The sequence below is a fragment of the Pristis pectinata genome, chromosome 23, assembly GCF_009764475.1.
Source record: "Pristis pectinata isolate sPriPec2 chromosome 23, sPriPec2.1.pri, whole genome shotgun sequence".
Classification (NCBI taxonomy): Eukaryota; Metazoa; Chordata; class Chondrichthyes; order Rhinopristiformes; family Pristidae; genus Pristis; species Pristis pectinata.
Window position 1 is genome coordinate 30,843,227 of NC_067427.1, and position 20,411 is coordinate 30,863,637.

At 55.3% G+C, this 20,411-nt stretch overlaps 1 protein-coding gene across 5 annotated transcripts in view; it reads right to left on the bottom strand.

Moving 5' to 3' along the window:
* Positions 1-627: 627 nt before the first annotated feature.
* ajm1 (apical junction component 1 homolog) overlaps positions 628-20,411 on the bottom strand; it is a 35,473-nt gene continuing 15,689 nt past the window's right edge. Inside the window, exons 1-3 of one of the 5 annotated variants that reach the window (XM_052037262.1) lie at positions 19,293-19,577; positions 18,687-18,747; positions 628-3,500 (exon numbers count right to left, since the gene is read on the bottom strand). In XM_052037262.1, coding sequence (XP_051893222.1) covers positions 713-3,442 — 2,730 coding nt within the window. In that variant the 5' untranslated portion in view covers positions 3,443-3,500; positions 18,687-18,747; positions 19,293-19,577 and the 3' untranslated portion in view covers positions 628-712. Of the gene's footprint in view, positions 3,501-18,686; positions 18,748-19,023; positions 19,578-20,411 lie in introns of those variants that run through there. The other 4 variants (XM_052037260.1, XM_052037261.1, XM_052037259.1 and 1 more) reach the window with 4 other exon arrangements.

Genomic DNA, 20,411 nt, shown 5'->3' on the forward strand with positions numbered 1-20,411 from the left:
CTCCCGATCCCTGACCACTCTGCTTCCCCAACCCATCCCCTCCCCTCCAACACTCCCCCCCCCGGATCCCTGGTTCGGCCCCTGCACTTCCCCTTGCCTGCCCCCCCTCCCACCCTCCCTCCCACACCACCTTTCCCCTTCACTGCTCGTCCCACTCCCCTCAGCCCCTTCTCTCCCTCCCTTGACTCTCTGCCCACCCCCCACCGCCCCCTCCCTTGCTCCCCTCCCCTGCTCCCCTCCCCACAGCTATGGCAGTTCAGGCTTTGAAAGTTCACCGGCGTTTGTAGAAGAGTGTGTGTGTGGGTGACGGGGACTGACTGCGGACCCCCTGCTCTCCCCGCAGAGACTCTCCGAGGGAGCCAGACCTCCACCGGCTCAACGCAACCGGCGTGAACCGGGGCCAGACCCAGGCCGGATTCCCCGCCCGTCACCTGCCCACCGCGGCCAGGGGAAGGCGCGGGGGGGGGGGGGTGAAAAACAACCTCACCCCCCCCCCCCGCCACCCAACACACACTGCCACCCAACACCCCCCTCCAACCCACACCCCATCAGCACCAGAACCCCCCACCCAAGCGCCTGCAACCCTCCCCTCTCCCCAACCCCCCACCCCACCCCACCCCCCGAGCAACGGGCTTCCACGGGTTCCTGATATAAAATGTCTACAAATATATTAAAGAGACGGGAACAGGCTGTGCGGGGAGCGGCGGGCCGGTCACATCATGTCCTCCAGCACGTTGGGCTTGCGGACCCACTCCAGGGTGAGGGGCTCCGACGCGGCCATGATCATGCACATGAACTGCCTGCCCGTTCGCTTGTCGATGGGGTAGATGGTGGTGGGCGTGAACCTCTTGTTGCTCTCCACGAACTCGCAGAGGTCCTGGTAGATGTGCGGGTACTCGTGGCGCAGGAAGACGCCGCGGATGCGCAGCTCCCGCTGCACGTTGATGAAGCACACCTCCCGCGCCCTGCGGCCCGCCTCGCCGTCCTTGGCGATGTCGGCGGTGCCGGGCGGCGGCGTCAGGATCAGGGTCTCCATCTCCTCCTCGGCGCGGTAGGCCTTCCTCTCGGGGCTGGCGGAGGCCAGGGCGATCTTGGCGAAGCGGCGGACGGCGGGCGTCTGCAGCCGGGGCGACGGGTTGTCGGGCACCCGCTGGCCCAGGGCCACCGACACGTTGAGGAGGAAGCACTCCTCGGGGTTGTACTGGCGGCCCGCCTCCTGCACCTCCCGCAGGTACTCGCCCAGGTGCTCGGCGTAGCCCTGCAGCTCCCGCACCGACAGGTAGGTGGGGGCGAGCAGCAGGCTCTCCAGGCCCAGCCGCAGGAAGTTGTCGGCCGAGCCGGGGTTGGGGAAGCCGAGGAAGAGGACGCCCCGGCCCCGGGACAGGTAGCCCATCCTGGCGATGCGGGAGAAGGCGCGGTGGGCCGCCTGGTTCTCCCGGCAGCTGCGCAGCACCCGCTTGCAGGTGCTGCTGACCCGGCCGTAGACGCAGGCCTCCTTGTGCGCCTCCCAGTCGTCCTTCCGGCAGCCCCGGGAGCAGTAGTAGGTGTAGCAGCTGTGGCACGACTTGAAGTAGAGGCGGGCGTTGAACAGCGTCTCGGTCAGGCCGCACCGCAGGTTGGAGCACATCATGGTGTCCACCTCGTCCGAGGCCCGCTCCTGCAGCGGGCCCTCGCCGGGGCTCGGGTAGCTGGGGCTGCGGGACAGGCCGGGGGAGGAGGAGGAGGCCTGCCCGCCGCCTCCTGCCCCCAGCCGCGGGGGCTCGGCCCCCGGCTCCCCGGACAGGTCCTCGCCGCCGATCAGCTTGCGGAGCTGCTCCAGCAGGGTGTCCGGGGGCGGGGGTCCGCCGCGGGGGCCGGGCGCCTTGCAGGTGTCGATGACCAGGTCGGCCAGCGCGTCGTCCAGCTGCGGCTGCGGCTGCTGGCCGGCGGGGTGGGCTCCCGGGCCCGGGCCGCCGCCCCCGGCCTCGCCCTTCTCCAGGTTGCAGCTCAGCAGGTCGTTGAAGGAGGCGCTGAGGCCGTTGGAGCCGTCGGCCGGCTGGCGGCCCCACCCGCCGGCGGCCGGGGCCCGCAGCTCGTTGTCGGTGATGGTGATCTCGGGGGTGATGTACCAGGAGCGGCCGGGGCCCGGCCAGCCGCCCTCCCCCTGCAGCTTCTCCACCAGGGAGCTCTCGGACAGGGAGAGGGCGGCGTAGCGCTGCGGCGAGCGGGACAGGTTGACCACGGTGGGCTGCACCCGGCCGCCGGGGCAGCGGGAGCCCCGCTCCGGCAGCGGCAGCGTCTCGTAGCTGCGGCAGCCGAGGGCCCCCAGCTCGGCCTGGCCGCCCGGCGACAGGATGTTGTCCCAGGACTTGGAGTGGTGGCGGGAGCCGGTGGCCAGGGCCCGGCACGACCCGTGGGGGGAGGCGCCCCCGGCCCAGAGCGGCGGCAGGCCGGGGGACTGGTGGCCGTGGGCCGCCCGGTAGGTGCCCCACCAGTCGTGGTAGTGCAGGGGCGAGGGCGAGGGCGGCGGCCGGGGCAGGCTGTGGGCCTCGGGGTAGGGCTGGGGGAAGGGCCGGCGGCGCTCGGGGCCCCGGCAGGGCTGCGGGGAGCACCCGTGGGTGGCCAGGGTCCAGTAGTCGCCGGCGGGGGACTGGGCGCGGCCGGGGCGGCGGCTGCTCGGCACGGTGAGGCTGCGGCCCGGCTGCGCCTGCCAGGCCGGCGGGGGAGGCCGCCAGGGCCGGGGGCAGGGGGCCGCCGGGCCCTCGGGCGGCTTCATGTCCAGCCGGTAGCGGACGTGGACGCCCGGCCGGGCACCGCCGCCCTCCTCGCCGGGCTCGCCCACGTAGAGCGGGGCGTAGAGGCAGGCGTCGGCCCGCTGCGGCTGCAGCTTGATGGGGTGCACCTCGTCCATGCGGCCCCGGCCCGGGGCTCGGCCCTCCCTCCGGGGCGAGCCCTCCGCCCTGCGGTGGGGGTCCCGCTGCCCCCGCAAGGCCTCCCGCCCCCTGCGCGGCTGCTCGGGCGAGGCGGGCTCCAGCGGCACCGCCCGGTAGGTGGTCTTCACCCGGGGAGCGCTCTTGGACCTGCCCCTCTTCTTGCCGTCCAGCCGGCCGGCGTCCCGGGCCTCGGCGGACGGCGGGCACAGGCGGCTGGCCACCAGGTCGGGGGCGGAGGAGCGCAGGTACACCTGCCTGCCCAGCGAGTCCCAGGCCGGCTCGGGGCTGGGGTCGGGCCGCCGGCCGGCCGGCTGCTCCGGGGGAGGGGGCTGCCCCTCCAGCGACTGCAGGAAGTCGAAGCTGCGGCACTGGCGTTTGCCGACGTCCCGCGGCAGGGAGCCGGGGCCGGGGCCCGGCGCCTCGCACGCACCCCGCGGCCGGTACACCTTGGGCTCTCCTGGCATCGTGCTGACTTGGATCTCTCGATACACGGTCGATACCAGTATGTCCGGAGGGTCCGTCCGTGTCATCTTAAAGGAGCGGTAATCGTTGCTGGATTCTCTCAGACCCGTTCACAGTGAATCCACCCTGCAACAACAGAGCAAGCGTTAGAGCTGGAGTCCGCCCTCTGCCACTCGCTGCAGTGCGCTGGTCCTGCACTGGGTTCTCCTGCACTGGCTCTCCCGTACTGCATTCACCCCCTGCACTCCCCCACCGGCCCTCCTGCACTGCGCTGGCACCCCTGCACTCCCCCACTGGCACTCCTGCACTGGCACCCCTGCACTCCCCCACCGGCCCTCCTGCACTGCGCTGGCACTCCTGCACTCCCGCACTGGCACCCCTGCACTCCCCCACTGGCACTCCTGCACTGGCACCCCTGCACTCCCCCACTGGCACTCCTGCACTGCGCCAGGTCCCCTGCATTCCCGATATCCTGAGGCTGTGACTCCCCAGCCACTGGGAACATTCCCCCCCTCCCCCCCTCCCTCCCGTATCTAGTCTCTCTGGTCCTGTTAGAGCTTTATGAGATCACCGATGTTTCTTGGATACTCCAGTGACTATCGGTCTAACCAGCCCGATCTCTCCTCATACGTCTGTCCTGCCGTCCCAGGGATCAGTCCAGTAAACCTTTGTTGCATCCCTCTGTGTTATTATGTTATAGTAAAGAACTACAGTTCCCAGTAGGCAATGCAAGGGGTCACATGGGGAACAGGAAGTGTCTGTAAAAAGAGAGGGAAAGCGAGCTGCTGCTGTTGGTTAATAAAAATGTTCAGATGTTAAACCCAGGCGAAGTTTGTCTCTTGAAGAACAAACATAATATGGTGTCAGAAGTTGGAGTGAGGTCTGAACAGGGAGAGTAGATGAATACTGTGTGCAATTGAGAAAGAGACTCAGTGAGTACGAAAGAAAAGCTGTAATAAGATGGAGAAAGAGCCGGCCGGCGTGGCGAGGGAGCACGTTGTTCCAGAAGTTCAGCAGTCACCAGATTTGCCGAGAGAGATTCAGGCGAGAGGCCGAGAGTTCCCGTTATGGATAAGCTAAGTGCTCCCAAGCCTATTCAGTTTACTGGCAATCTAGCTGATAATTGGAAATGCTTCAAACAGCGATTCAACATATACTTAGATGCTAGTGGAGCGGGAAGGAACGATGAAAAATTGAAAGCGTCTATTTTTCTGCATGTGATTGGCAAAGATGCTTAGGACATCTATAACAGCTTTCAAATTGATGAGACAGCTTTTGAGTTGGGCATCTTGATGGAAAAATTTGAGGAGTATTTTATCCCAAGTAAAAACATCACATTTGAGAGAGAGAAATTCTTTTCCTGTGACCAGAAACAAGGTGTTAGCTTCGACCAATACTTAGCTGAGCTTCACACACTGAGTAAGTCTTGTGAATTTGGAGAGTTGAGGAATTCACTGGTTAAAGACAGAATAGTTTGTGGAATTCCAGATAATGGACTCAGAGAAAGACTGTTGTGTGTAAAAGATTTGACCTTGGAAAAGGTGGTGAATATGTGTAGGTCAGCAGAAACCACACGAGCACAAGCTAAGGAGCTGCACAGGGCAGACACAACAGTACATGCTGTGAAAACAGAGAAGCAGCTCACAAGGCATTTCCGAAAGCAACAGCAAATCAAAGAGGAAAGCTCAAACAGCAAATGTAGCAGATGTGGAGGTAAACACATTCCAAAGATGTGTCCTGCTTGAAGTCCTGCAATAGCTGTGGGAAGAAGAATCACTTTGCAAGGTGCTGCAAAGCTGGGGCTGACAAGAGAAAGATGCACACAGTTGATGAGGAAATGGAGGAATTCTTTGTGGATTCTGTGCAGACTGTGGCTGCTGGTAAAACAATGGATTGTTCCAGTAACTGAATGAGACAGTAATTCCATTCAAGTTTGACACCGGAGCTCAGGTGAATCTGTTATCCATAGATAACATAGATAAGACTCTCACAGTAAAGAGTAAGGTTTACCCTGTGAAGTTAAAAGTGACAGGCTACACTGGAGAGAAAGTTCCAGTAATAGGGGGCTGTATGGTGACCTTTAAGCACAAGGGGCAGCACTTAAAATCACAGCTACTGATTGTAGAATAGAGAGTACAGCCAATATTAGGTCTGAGTGCATGATGAAAAACTCAACCTAGTGAAAAGAGTTTTCATAGTAGCTTCACGTACCAAAGATGACCACACAACACTCATGGAAGAGTATGCTCAGATGCTTACCTGGTGTACACAAAATTCAAATAGATGAGGCAGTGGCTCCTGTTGTCCATGCACGCAGGAAAGTTTCGCTTCAGTTTAGAGATAAACTTAAACAAGAACTAGCATGGATGAATGTCATACAGAAAACTGAAGAACGAACAGATTGGGTGAGTTCACTGGTCATTGTGCGAAAGAAAAATGGAGCATTGCAGATATGTCTAGACCCAAGAGATCTCAATAAAGCCATCAAGAGAGAGCATTTTAAGTTGCCAACACGGGAGATCATGTCCCGGTTTTCAGGTGCCAAATGGTTTAGCAAGCTCAATGCATCGTCTGGGTTTTGGCAGATGAAGCTTGATGAGGCAAGTTCGAGACTGTGTACTTTTAACACACCACAGGGAAGATATCGCTATCTTCGGCTGCCATATGGGATCCTGTCCGCACCAGAAGTCTACCATAAAATCATCCACGTGATTTTTGAGGGCATACCTGGTGTCGAGACCATGATGGGTGACATCGTCTGGGGGTCCACCAAGGAGGAACACAATACACGACTGAGACAAGTGCTTGACGTGACAAGGAATGTCAATTTGAAATTAAATAAAGAGAAATGTGAGTTTGGTGTGAAGACACTGATCTTCATAGGAGATGTCATATCTGAAGAGGGAGTGAAGGCTGACCCAAGAAAGACGTCAGCCATTGAAAACATGGAGAGGCCCCAAAACAAAGAGGAGGTGAGACGTTTCTTTGGGACGGTGACTTACCTGGCTAAGTTCATTCCTCGACTGTCAACAGTGTCAGCACCACTTAGGTCACTCCTTGAGCAACAAAATGAATAGATTTGGTCTCATGAGCAAGAAGAGCGTTTCCAGACATTGAAAAGGGTCCTAACTGAAGAGCCCGTGCTGATGTTTTATGATCCGGAAAGGTGTATCAGGATATCAGCTGATGCGTCCCAGCACGGCCTTGGCTCAATACTACTGCAGCAGCATGACGGCACATGGCAACCTGTGGCCTATGCATCAAGGGCTTTAACAAGTGCGGAAGCCAACTATGCACAGATAGAGAAAGAGCTTCTTGCCAGTACATATGCATGTGAAAGGTTCCATCAGCACATCTATGGGCAAGCTATTGAAGTGGAGACAGACCATAAACCATTGGTCTTAATTATGTCCAAACCACTGAATGACTGTCCCATAAGGATACAGCGCATGTTGATAAGGCTGCAGAAATATGATGTGAAGATGATCTACACACTGGGAAAATATATGTTTGCTGCTGATGCTCTGTCTCGAGCAATCGACAAGACAGAAAAGAGAGACCAACAGGTTAATGCAGATATACAGGCCTATGTTGACAGGATTGTCACCTCTCTTCCAGTATCTCCAGATAGAACAGAGCAGATTAGGCAAGCAGCAGAGGCAGATGAGACAATGAAAGTACTCAATGATACAATACGGAAAGGATGGCCAGCAGCAAAGGATGACTGTCCAATGTGTATTCGGGATTATTGGGCATGCAGAGCTGAACTGTCAGTAGTGAAAGATATGGTCTTCAAAGGGAACAGATTTGTGATTCCAGTGTCACTTGGCAAGGAGATATTCCAGAAGATACACGAAGGGCATCTTGGGGAGGAAAAATGTAAACGTAGAGCATGTGAAGTGATGTACTGGCCAAGAATGAACCAAGACATCAGCCGGACTACTGCTTCATGTGAAATATGCCTTACCTACAGACCGAAGCAGCAAGCAGAACCACTTACACCACCCCCTGTACCAGACAGGCCGTATTTCAAAGTTGGAGTGGATTTGTTTGACTGTAATGGGAAGAGCCATATTGTCGTAACAGACTACTTTTCCAATTACCCAGAGGTTGCGACACTGCAATCAACATCCAGCAAAGCAGTTATCACGTTCCTGAAAGCTGTGTTTGTGAGGCATGGGGTTCCATGTGATGTAGTATCAGACAATGGTCCACAATTTTTGGGCTGTGAATTTGAATCCTTTGCCGATGTTTGGGGGTTTTGTCATATAACCTCAAGCCCACATCACCCAAAATCTAATGGCCTAGCAGAGAGTTCAGTTAAGGTGGTGAAGGGCCTCATGAAGAAAGCGCAAGATGGACGAAAGGATTTCCACAGAAGTCTAATGATTTACAGAAGTGCACCACTGCAGAATGGCCTTTCACCAGCCCAAATGCTGATGGGTCGACGCATACGCACTAACCTTCCAATACATGAAAACCTGTTGACACCTGAAGAAGCACACAAGGTCAAACAGGCTGAAGAGGAAGGGAAAGAAAAACAGAAACAGAATCACAAGACAGCGAAAAGCCGACCAGTCCTGAAGCCTGGGGATCAAGTGCGAATCTGAGATCATGATTCTGACACATGGTCCATGCAAGAGGAAGTAAATCCACATTCATACCAGATCCAGATGAGCGAGGGACACCTCTGAGGAGGAACCGTGTGGATCTACGACCACAAGCTCCAACCCATGGCTGTGATCCGTCTCTTGTCAGTACACCAAAGGGGCCAGCATATGGAGAAGATGAACATGGGGACCAGAGTTCCCAGGAAAACACCAATAGTAACGCAGCAAATGAAACTAACACACCTGCGAAAACAAGGACCTGGCCAAAAAGGACCATTAAACCACCTCGGAGACTGATTGAAAGCTGCTGAGTGGACAAGGGTTCTTAGCAGGTTTATAAGGACAAAGTATTGTGTTTGTTTTCCTTTAAAGGGGGAAGATGTGTTATTACACAGTTATAATAAAGAACTACAGTTCCCAGTAGGCAATGCAAGGGGTCACATGGGGAACAGGAAGTAGCTGTAAAAAGAGCGGGAAAGCAAACCAGTGTGTTGTTGGTTAATAAAATATTCAGATGTTAAACCCATGCGAAGTTTGTCTCTTAATCAAGAGACAAACATGACACCAGGGATCAGTCCAGTAAACCTTTGTTGCATCCCTCCACAGCAAGAACTTTGATACCGCACACAGCTCCGGGAGGGATCGCACCAAAGCCCTGCACAGCTGCACTATCCTCAACTCCTCTTGCGCTGAAGGCCAGCGTAGCGTTCACCTTCCTGATTGCCTGCTGCACCTGAGCACTTGCTCTCAGCCTCTGGCGGACAAGGACACTCAGGTCCAGTTGCACCTCCCCTTTTCACCATCCATCAACATTCAGATAATAATCTGTCTTTCTGTTTTTTTTAGAACCAAAGTGCATAACCTCACACCTATTCATGTTAAACTGCGCTCACCCAACTTGTCTGAATCACCTCTGCATATTCCTCACGGCTCATCCACACACTTACAGATGTTTTGCTTCCCTCTTTCATTATTGTGAATGGCTGGGGCTCAAGCCCTAATCCCTGCCACACCACACGACTCGCTGCCTGCCTTCTGGAAACAGACCCATTGATTCATACCCTGTCCGTCAGCCAATTCTCAGTCCAGAACCCCCAATCCATCTGCTTTAATTTTGCAACCTAAAATTTATCAATAACATTCTGAGAGTCCAAATACACCACATCCATGCCTTCTCCTGTATCTATCCTACTAGTTACATCCTCAAAAACTCCAGCAGGTGGGCAGGCACAGTGGTGTAGCGGTTAGTGTAACGCTATTACAGCACCAGTGACCCTGGTTCAATTCCCGCTACTGTCTGTAGGGAGTTTGTATGTTCTCCCTGTGATTGCGTGGGTTTCCTCCGGATGCTCTGGTTTCCTCCCACATTCCAAAGACATACGGGTTAGGAAGTTGTGGGCATGCTATGTTGGTGCCGGAAGCGTGGTGACACTTGCGGGCTGCCCCCAGAACACTCTGCAAAAGATGCATTTCACTGTGTGTTTCAATGTACATGTGACTGATAAAGGAACCTTATCCCTTATTTGTTAAGCATATTTCTTTCATAAACCAATTCCATTCATACTTTCCAAATGTTCTGTCACTGCATCTTCTTACAGTGTTTTCTCCGGTACTGACATTAGCCTTATTATTCCCCAGTTACTTTTTTCCGTTCCTCATTCTTTAAATATTGGTGCCACATACGTCACCCTCCACTACAGCAATGGCCCAGCATCTCAATCCACAGCCCCTGGAATGCAGAGGAATTTCATGATTCCCTGGAGGAAGGGCTCTGGCGTCTACAGCAGGTGGAAATGTCAAACACTAGAGGGCATGGGTTTAAGGTGAGAGCGGGAAAGTTTTTTTACACACACAGTGATAGGTGCCTGGAACGCACCCACCAGGTCCATGCTGACCATCCAGTACATATCTACACTAATACCAGCTGCAGCCTGCTGTGCTGTTGCAATTCAAGCACTCACCCAGATACCCGCTCAATGTCAGAAGTCCCTGCCTCCACCACCTACTTGTTTTTGGAACTAAGTTAACCACAGATAACCAACGCTAAAGATGGAAGCCATTCTGCCCCAACCTCTCTGTGCCAGAGGAGGAGGAGCCCAGCCTCCAGCACTGGGTGCAGAGCCCTGTGGGTGACAGCTCCAGCACTGGGTGCAGAGCCCCGTGGGTGACAGCTCCAGCACTGGGTGCAGAGCCCCGTGGGTGACAGCTCCAGCACTGGGTGCAGAGCCCCGTGGGTGACAGCTCCAGCACTGGGTGCAGAGCCCCATGAGTCACAGCTCCAGCACTGGGTGCAGAGCCCCGTGGGTGACAGCTCCAGCACTGGGTGCAGAGCCCCGTGGGTGACAGCCCCAGCACTGGGTCCAGAGCCCCGTGGGTCACAGCCCCAGCACTGGGTGCAGAGCCCCGTGGGTGACAGCTCCAGCACTGGGTCCAGAGCACCGTGGGTGACAGCTCCAGCACTGGGTCCAGAGCCCTGTGGGTCACAGCCCCAGCACTGGGTCCAGAGCCCTGTGGGTCACAGCCCCAGCACTGGGTCCAGAGCCCTGTGGGTCACAGCCCCAGCACATATCGTGGCTGTGGGACCTGTCGTATCGACCAGCCTCCGGTTTAATGTTTAGTTGAGGGAGGGGCAGGCATCCCTCAGGGAGAGTCCTCCACTGGAAGGGACAGGGCATGTGATTCATCTGCAGGAGCACATTACACAGGGCAACTGATGGTCACTGAACCACGGAGTCACTGAAAGCAGAGAGAATCTTCCAGTGAGTTACAGGTGGAAGCAGCTCAGGGGGTGGGGGTGTGTGGGTAGTGGCGCAGGGGTAGGGGTTTGGGGGCAGGAGAGTAGGGGCAGGGGAGTGGGGCTGTGGGGGTTAGCGGTGGGAGTGTAGGGGTAGGGGTGGGTGTGTGAGGGTACGGGGGTTGGGGTGTTGGGGTTGGTGGGTAGGGGTGTGGGGATTGGGGTTGTGGGAGTTGGAGTGTTGGGGTTGGGGTGTCGGGGTAGGGGTGTGGCATGGGACAGATTGGCACCAGGTCAAAGGTCAATCTCAGTACCCCGGGTTCAGCAGCTCCATCCAGGAGCGGGGGCAGCTGGGGTGGAGCTCCCTCACACTCAATGAGGGAGATCCCCTCAGATTCTCAATTAAGGTATTCCCTCAATGTCAAAGGGGGAGCTTTCTCATAGTGTCAATGAGGGAGCTTCCCTCAAAATAATGAGTGTTGTCCCTCATACTGTCATTGAGGTAGCATCCTCCCAGACTCTTCATGAGAGTGCTCCCTCACACTGTCAATGAGGGAGCCCTTACCCTGTCAATGAGTTCCATTTATGCTCTCGATAAGGGAGCTCACCTCACACTGGACAAGGGAAATCCCCTCCCACTGTCAATGAGGGAGCTTCTCTCAGACTGTCAATGAGTCTTCCCCTCAGAATCGCTGACGGAGTTCCCTTTGCACTATCAATGAGGGAGTTTCCTTTACATTCTTGATCAGGGAACTCCACACACCCAGCAAGGAAGCTCCCCTCACATATTTGATAAGGGAGCTCCCCTCAAGATGTTGATAAGGTTGACTGGGCTGCTATGGGAGACAAGGGAGGAGACTGCTGTGGCCCTGGCGGGGATATTTACATCCTCGCTGGTCACAGGTGAGGTTCCAGATGACTGGAGGATGGTAAATGCAGTACATTTACTTAAGGAGGGCCACAGGAATATGGCAGGTAATTACAGGCCAGTGAGTCTTCCATCAGTGGCAGGGAAATTACTGGAGAAAATTCTCAGGGACGGGCTTTATCTTCACTTTGAATGGTGGGGATTGATTAGGGATTGTCTGCACGACTTTGTTCATGGGAAATCCTGCCTAAGTTTGACTGAATTGTCTGAGGGGGTAAGTAGGCATATAGTTGAGGGCAGGGTGATAGATGTTGTCTACGAGTTCCCGCGTGGTAGGCTGCTCCAGAAGGTAGAGCCCATGGGATTCAGGGTGAGCTGGCACATTAGCTGCAAGATTGGATCGGTGACAGGAGGCAGAAAGCCGTGGTGGTTGAATGCATTTCTGACTGGAAGTCTGTGGCCAGTGCTGTACCGCAGGGATCGGTGCTGGGACCCTTGTTGTTTGAGATATATATTCATGATGTGAATGTGAGAGGTGTGATTAGTATGTTTGCATCTGACATGAATATTGTGGTGGTGTGGGCAGCAAGGAAGATTATCTAAGGCTACTGCAGGATGTAGAAATGCTCCAACCCAGACAACATCCGAAGACATGCTTGGCTTCATCGGTCAGGGCATAGAGTTGGGACATTATGTAGCAACTTTAAGAAGCATTGGTTAGGCCGCACTCAGAGTGTTGTGTGTAGTTCTGGTCGCTGGAGAGAATACAGAGGAGGTTCATCAGGATGTTGCCTGGATTGGAACATGAGAGTGCAGAGGCTGGGTTTGATTTCCCTGGGGTGAAGGAGGCTGAGGGGGACCCAGTAAAGATGTATGAGAGGCACAGCTAGGGGCAATAGTAAAGATCTTTTTCCCAAGGAAGGGCGAGAGGTTGGAGGTTCAGAGGGGATCTGAGGGGGAAGTCTTCCACACAGAGGCTGGTTCGAGTCTGGAACACACTGCCTGAGGGGGTGGTGGAGGCAGAGACTCCCACCACATTGAAGAAGCATCTGAACTCCCCTCAAAATGTTGATGAGGAGGCACTGTCACTCTGCGATGAGGGAGCATGCCTCACACTAATACTTCTGATATGGGAGCTCCTTCACTGTTGATGAGGGAGCCCCCTCTCACTATTAGTGAGGGCTCATCTTCCCCCTCAAAAAGTAGATGAAGATGCTCATTCACTCCAAAGGTGGGTGCTTACCTCATAGTGTCAGTGAGGGAGCTCCTCTCACTCACTCCATGACTGTGCTCTCCTCAAAATACTGATAAGGGAGCTTCCTTGCACTGTTGAGGAGGCTATGGACCTAATGCAGGGAAATGGGATTGGGATCAATGGGTGCAACAGTCAACATGGATGTGATGGGCCGAAGGGCCTGTTTCTTTGCTGCACAACTCGATGACTATGACTCAGGTTCTCCCTCACAGCCGATAAGGGAACCTCCTCAGACTGTCAATGAGGGATCCCCCCCCATCACCGTTGATGATGGAGTTCCAGTCAGATTTGCGATGAGGGGGCTGCCCTCACACAGCCAATGAGGATATTGATCACCTAGGGAAGTGGGCAGGGGGATGGCCGATGGAATTTAACCCAGACAGGGGAAAAGTGTTGCATTTTGGGAAGTTAAGCCAGACCAGGACAGACAGGGTGAATGGCAGGGCCCTGGAGAGTGTCGTTGAACAGAGAGACCTAGGGGTACAAGTACATAGCACCCTGAGGGCAGGAACACAGGTAGACGGGGTGGTGAGGAAGGCATATGGTATGCTTGCCTTCACTGGCCGAGGCATTGAGGACTAGAGTTGGGACATCGTGTTAGAGTTGTACCAAACATTGGCTGGGCCGCACGGAGTATTGTGTGCACTTCTGGTCACTACACTACTGGAGAGATGTGATTCAAGTAAAGAGGGTCCACAAAAGATTCACAAGGATGTTGCCTGGATTGGAGAGCCTGAGTTAGAAGGAGAGATTGGACAGGCTGCGTCTGTTTTCCCTAGAGCAAAGGAGGCTGAGAGGTCACCTTACAGAGGTTCATAAAATTATGAGAAGCATAGATAGGATTGGTAGCCAGAGTCTGTTTCTCATGGTGGGGGTGTCTAGTACTGGAGGGCACAGGCTTATGGTGCTCCTTCAAACTGGCAATGAGGGAGCTTGCCTCACTAACGTGTCTGAGGAGGGATCTCCAAATTATTGATGAGGGATCTCCCACACTGGTGAACAGAAGCATGCCTCGAACTAACACTGTTGATTGGGAGCTCCCTCACCGTTGATGAGGGATGTATCTTCATGCTCTCAATGAGGGCGCTTCCCTCCAACTCTACATGAGGGAGTTCCACATACCCGATGAGGGAGCTCCCCTCACACTGGCCATGAGGGCATTCCCCTCAAATTGTCGATGAGGGACTGCCAATGGAAAAAAAACGCCACTCACACACTCAATGCTCCCTCACACTGTCAATGAGGGAGCTCCACTCACACTCTTGACGATAGAACTCCAAATAAAATGTTGATGATGTTGCTCCCTCACACTGGCAATGAGGGAGCTCTCAAAATGAGAGATCTCCTTCGTGCACCTGATAAGACACTCCCTTAGACCGTCAATGAGTGCCACCCTCACCCACATTAAATTCGAGAACTCTCCTCGCAGTCAGTGAGGGAGCACCCTCAGATTCTGTGTCTGCTCCCTCGCACTGTCAGTGAGGGAGTACCCTCACATTCTCAGTGAGTCTGCTCCCTCGCACTGTCAGTGAGGGATCTTTCCTCACACCAACATTGTTCTCTGACAGCCACCAACGCAGCTGAACCTGTGATCACAGTGGAGGACGTAAGATCAATCTTCCAAAGAGTAAGCACAAGGAAAGCACCTGGCCCAGATGGTGTCCCGGGCCACGTGCTCAGATCTTGTGCTGATCAGCTGGCAGAAGTATTTGCGGACATATTCAACCTCTCCCTGCTTCAATCTCAGGTTCCCTGGAAGACCACGATCATCCCGGTACCAAAGAAAAGCAAGGTATCATGCCTCAATGACTACCGACCAGTGGCTCTGACATCCACCACCATGAGGTGCTTTGAGAGGTTGGTCATGGCACACATTAACTCCAGCCTACCAGACAACCTGCACCCATTGCAATTTGCCTATCGCAGAAATAGGTCTACAGTGGATACCATCTCCCTGGCCCTTCACTCAGCTCTGGAGCATCTGGACAGTGAAGACACATACGTTAGACTATTGTTTATTGACTACAGCTCTGCCTTCAATACAATAATCCCAATCAAGCTTGTCACCAAACTCCGAGACCTAGGACTCAACACCTCCCTCTGTAACTGGATCCTTGACTTTCTAACAAACGGACCGCAATCAGTGAGGATAGGCAGCAATACCTCCGGCACGATTATTCTCAACACTGGTGCACCTCAAGGCTGCATCCTCAGCCCTCTACTCTGCTCCCTATACACTCACGATTGTGTGGCCAGATTCTGCTCTAACTCCATCTACAAGTTTGCAGATGATACCACCGTTGTAGGCCATATCTCAGACAGCAATGAGTCGGAGTACAGGAAGGAGACAGAGCTTAGTGGAATGGTGTCATGACAACAACCTTGCCCTCAATGTCAACAAAACTAAAGAGCTGGTCATTGACTTCAGGAAAGGAGGTGGTGTACATACACCTGTCTACATCAACGGTGCTGAGGGCGAGAGGGTTGACAACTTCAAGTTCCTGGGAGTGAACATCACCAACAACCTGTCCTGGACAAACCACATGGACGCCATGGCCAAGAAAGCTCACCAGCACCTCTTCTTCCTCAGGAGGCTAAAGAAATTTGGTTTGTCCCCTTTGACTCTCACCAACTTTTACCGATGCACCATAGGAAGCATCCTATCAGGACGTATCATGGCTTGGTATGGCAACTGCTATGCCCAGGACCGCAAGAAGCTGCAGAGAGTTGTGGACACAGCCCAGTGCATCACAGACACCAGTCTCCCCTCCTTGGACTCTGTCTTTACCTCTCATTGTCTTGGTGAAGCAGCCAGCATAATCAAAGATCCCACCTACCCAGGACATTCTCTCTTCTCTCCTCTTCCATCGGGTAGAAGATACAGGAGCCTGAGGGCACGTACCACCAGACTTAAGGACAGCTTCTAGCCCACTGTGATAAGACTATTGAACAGTTCCCTTATACAATGAGATGGACTATGACCTCATGACCTCACGATCTACCTTGTTGTGACCTTGCACCTTATTGCAGTGCACTTTCTCTGTAGCTGTGACACTTTACTCTGTACTGTTATTGTTGTTACCTGTACTACCTCAATGCACTCTGTACTGACTCAATGTAACTGCACTGTGTAATGAATTGACCTGTATGATCGGTTTGTAAGACAAGTTTTTCACTGGACCTCGGTACAAGTGACAATAATAAACCAATACCAATACCAAAATGTCAACTAAGGAGCTCCCTTCATGGTCAATCAGGGAGCTCCCCTCACTCAATGAGGGAACTCCCGTCACAATCACAGAGTTGCACATAATCTTGATGAGGGAGCTCCCCTCTCCATCACCACTCTCTCACTGCTCCCGTCACGTTATCACTCCTCCCTCCACCCCTCACTCCCTGCTGCTCTCTGGGCTGACTCCGACTCTCCCCTCGTCACTCCACTAGCCCACAAATACCCCATCGGAGGGCAGAGTTGGCACGTTCCCCCAGAACAGCCCCTCGAGGAGAGCAAGGGGAAGGGTGAGGGGGAAGGAGGATGTCAGGGACGGTGTGAGCGAGGGGGAGGGGGGAGGGTGTTGGAAGGGGAAGCCGAGCCCTGACTGACTGATTTTCTGCTCTCCACCTCTACTGCTGTTTCACAGCTGGACTGAGTGCACGCTGTCCTCTCCTCCAGCCACCTCCCCGAATTTCAGTGCATTTGCAATAAAAATAATGCTGATGTGTGTGTGTGTGTGAGAGACAGAGCATGACTGTGTGTGTGCGTGTGAGAGCGTGTGACTGTGTGTGTGTGCACGGGCACCTGTGTGAGAGAGGGTGCGTGTGTGTGTGTGTGTCACAGCCAGTGGGAGATTAATGGGACTGCCAATTTGACTCTCAGTGTAAGCAGTTGTCATGGAAAAATCCTTTGCCTCCTCCCTCCTACACCACCTCCGGCTCTCTCCCACTCTGTCTCTGCCTCACTTGCTCTCTGTCTCTTCCCCTTCCAGTAATTCTCTTTCTGCCTCTCACTCTGTCACCCCCTCTACCCCTGTCACTGTCGCCCCCACCTTCCCACGCCCTCTCTCTGCCCCTCCCTGTCCTGCTCTCTTTGATTCTCTCACCTTCCCACAGATTCTGTCTCCCTCTCTGGCTTCCTCTCCTCTGACTATCTCCCCTCTGTCCCTCTCCCTCCCCTCTGTCCCTCCCTCTCCCCTCCCCACTGTCCCTCTCCCTCCCCTCTGTCCCTCCCTCCCCTCCCCACTGTCCCTCCCTCTCCCCACCCCACTGTCCCTCCCTCTCCCCACTGTCCCTCTCCCCTCCCCTCTGTCCCTCTCCCTCCCCTCTGTCCCTCCCCCTCCCCACTGTCCCTCCCTCTCCCCACTGTCCCTCTCCCCTCCCCACTGTCCCTCCCCCTCCCTCTCCCCTCCCCACTGTCCCTCTCCCCTCCCCTCTGTCCCTCCCTCTCCCCTCCCCACTGTCCCTCCCCTCTGTCCCTCCCTCTCCCCACTGTCCCTCCCCCTCCCCTCTGTCCCTCCCCCTCCCCACTGTCCCTCCCCCTCCCCTCTGTCCCTCCCCCTCCCCACTGTCCCCCTCCCCTCTGTCCCTCCCCCTCCCCACTGTCCCTCCCCCTCCTCCCTCTGTCCCTCTCTGCCCTATTCCACATTCCCACTCTCTCTCCCCTCAATCCCCAACTGTCTGTAACTCTCTCCTCACATTCCCTTCTTTCTCCTCTCCATACCTACCTTACCCTCACGTTTCCACTGAATGCTTCATGCTCTCTCACTTGTCTAACCCACACTTCTTCTCTGTTTGCTTCTCTCTCACTTTTTCTCACTGTATGCCCTCTCTCTCTCATTCTGTCACTTTGTTTCTGACTTTCAGAGGGGAAAGTTTATCACACAGACGGTGGTTAATACTTGGAACTAACTGCCACAGATATAATCACAACATTTAAATAGGCAAAGCACAGAGGCCCCAGATCTAGTGCAGGCAAGTGGGTTTAATATAGATTGGTACAACAGCCAGCATGAATGTGGTGGGCTGAATGGCCCGTTTCTGTGCTTCACAGCTCTGTGACTCTCACACACGTCTCTCAGTCTCACCCTATCCCTCCCTTGCTCAGCCTCTCTCTCTCTGCTCCTGTCTATTTCTCACTGCCTCTCTCTCATTCAGTGTACCTGTCTCTCCCCCTCATCTCTCTCTCCTCCCCTTCTCACCCCTCTCCATTTCTCTCCCTCCCTCACTCTCTCTCCCTCTCTCCATCCTTCCCTCTCTCCCTCCCACTCCCCTCTCACACTCCCTCCCTCTCACACTCCCTCTCTCCCTCTCACACTCTCACATTCCCTCCTTCCCTCCATCCCTCCCTCTCTCACACACTCCCTCCTCCCTCCCTCTCTCTCACACTCTCTCCCTCTCACACTCCCTCCCTCTCCACCCCTCCCTCTCTCTCACACTCCCTCCCTCACACTCTCCCTCACACTCCCTCCTCCCTCCCTCTCCATCCCTCCCTCTCTCACACACTCCCTCCTCCCCCACACTCTCTCCCTCCCCTCTCTCTCTCTCACACTCCCTCCCTCCCTCACACTCTCCCTCCTTCTCTCTCATACTCCCTCCCTCTCTCTCACACTCCCTCCCTCCCTCCCTCTCTCGCTCCCACTGTCTGTGCCAGGCTGTGGAATCTGGCTCATGGGCCGATCCCAACATGCCATGAACCTGTGCCCAGCGAACCGCTGCAGGAACTCACAGAATTTGTGCTCCACCTGCTAGTGCTGACTCCTGCTTGCTGACAGCAGTAGCTGTGCTGTTTATTGCCTGTACACAGGGAGCAGCTCCCACTGTGTCTGCTGCTGCCAGTGAAGCTGCCTACCTTCCGCGGCCCGGAGGCCTGCCTGCTCCTCCGAAAGGTTTTGGGGAGAGAGGTGGGAGGGCTGAAGCAAAGCGGTTGGCTGTGAGTGGAGGAGGAGAGATCGGCTGCCCACATGACCCCATCGCATCGTTAAGCAGCCTCTCTCTCCCTCCGTCCCCCCCCCCTCCCTCCCTCCCTCCCTCTCTCTCCCCGTCCTTCGCTTCTGCTGTTAATACTCTGCTGATGACTGTCTCTCTCTCTTGCAACCTCTTGTTTTTCCCTCTCTCATTCACTCTCTCTCTCTGCCCCCTGCTCCTCTCCCCCATTCCCACCGACTCCACCAGATTCCATCCCTCACCTGCCCACGAGGGGTAATTCACGGCAGCCAGTTAACCCGCCAACCCACTCGTCATTGGGATCGTGGGAGGGAAACCCACGCAGTCACGGGGGGAACGTGCAAACTCCACGCAGACAGCACCCGAGGTCAGGATCGAACCCGGGACTCTGGAGCTGTGAGGCGGGGGCTTTCGCCACCATCCGTCCCCCCTGCTTCTCGCTGTCTCTTCCGCTCACTGCTCCCTCTCCTCTCGTTCCTGATGCCTCTGGTCCTCAGCCCTCTCCTCTCACCCTCGCCGTCTTCCGTGTTTGCACTCTCTCAATTCCACCGGCTCTTTCCCTTCCCTCCGTCTGGTGGTCCACTCCACTCTCCCCTTCCTGGGGTCTCCTGCTCTTTCACTTTTGCTGCTGACACCTCTCCGTCACCCTTCTCCTGGCCTTGCTTTCTCCTCTTCGTTTACACTGATTTCTCTCCCCACTCTCCTCTCATTCCCACATTCTCCTCTCCGGCTCCCACTGACTCCTCCTCCTTCAATCCTGCTACCTCCTTGTCCTCTGCCGCTCCCTCACCTCACTCCCTCCCTCCCTCCCTCCCTCCCTCCCTCCTCACGCTCTCTCCACACTCTACCACTGCTGTCCTCTCCGCCGGCTCCTTCACCTGCTCTCTCGTTGTTTCAGCCCCCGCTTCTGCCCTCTCTTCCTCTTGCTCGCTCTATCTCTCTCACTCCCACTTCTCTCTCAATCTGCTCGTCTCCTTCTTACTCAACCCGCTGTCTGCTGCCTCTCACCCCCACCCTCCCTCCCTGGGCTCTCTCTCTCACCCCCACCCTCCCTCCCTCCCTCCCTCCCTGGGCTCTCTCTCTCACTCCCACCCTCCCTCCCTCCCTCCCACCCTCCCTCCCTCCCTCCCTCCCTGGGCTCTCTCTCTCTCTCTCTCTCTCTCTCTCTCTCTCACCATGCTCTGTGTGACGTCTGTGACCAGTGAGAACACCTCCCTGCCCCACTTTCCACAGTCTCCGCTGTGGCCAATGACTGATTCTGATAATGGGAGTGTCATCAGACTATTGGACCTTGGTATGCATCACCAGCTGACACCGGGCTCTGGCACATGTTCAGAACAACAGAAACCCTGCTGCACAGACTGAGGCCCTTCAGCTCATTTTGTGCTTATGCTAACCCTCACGAAGCCACAGTCTTTCCCGGCCCCCTGCGTAGGTTAGAACACAGCTCCAGTGTAACTGTCTCCACCCGTGTCCGACACCCACACTCATGGGGGTGGGTGGGGGCGGGGTAGTGGTGTCTCTCGACACCCTGGTACCCCACCAAGGAGTACAGAAGCAGAAGGTCACCCTGCAGCCTGTTCCTCCATTCACTGAGCTCTGACCCTGGCTTCGGCTCCCCCTACCCCCT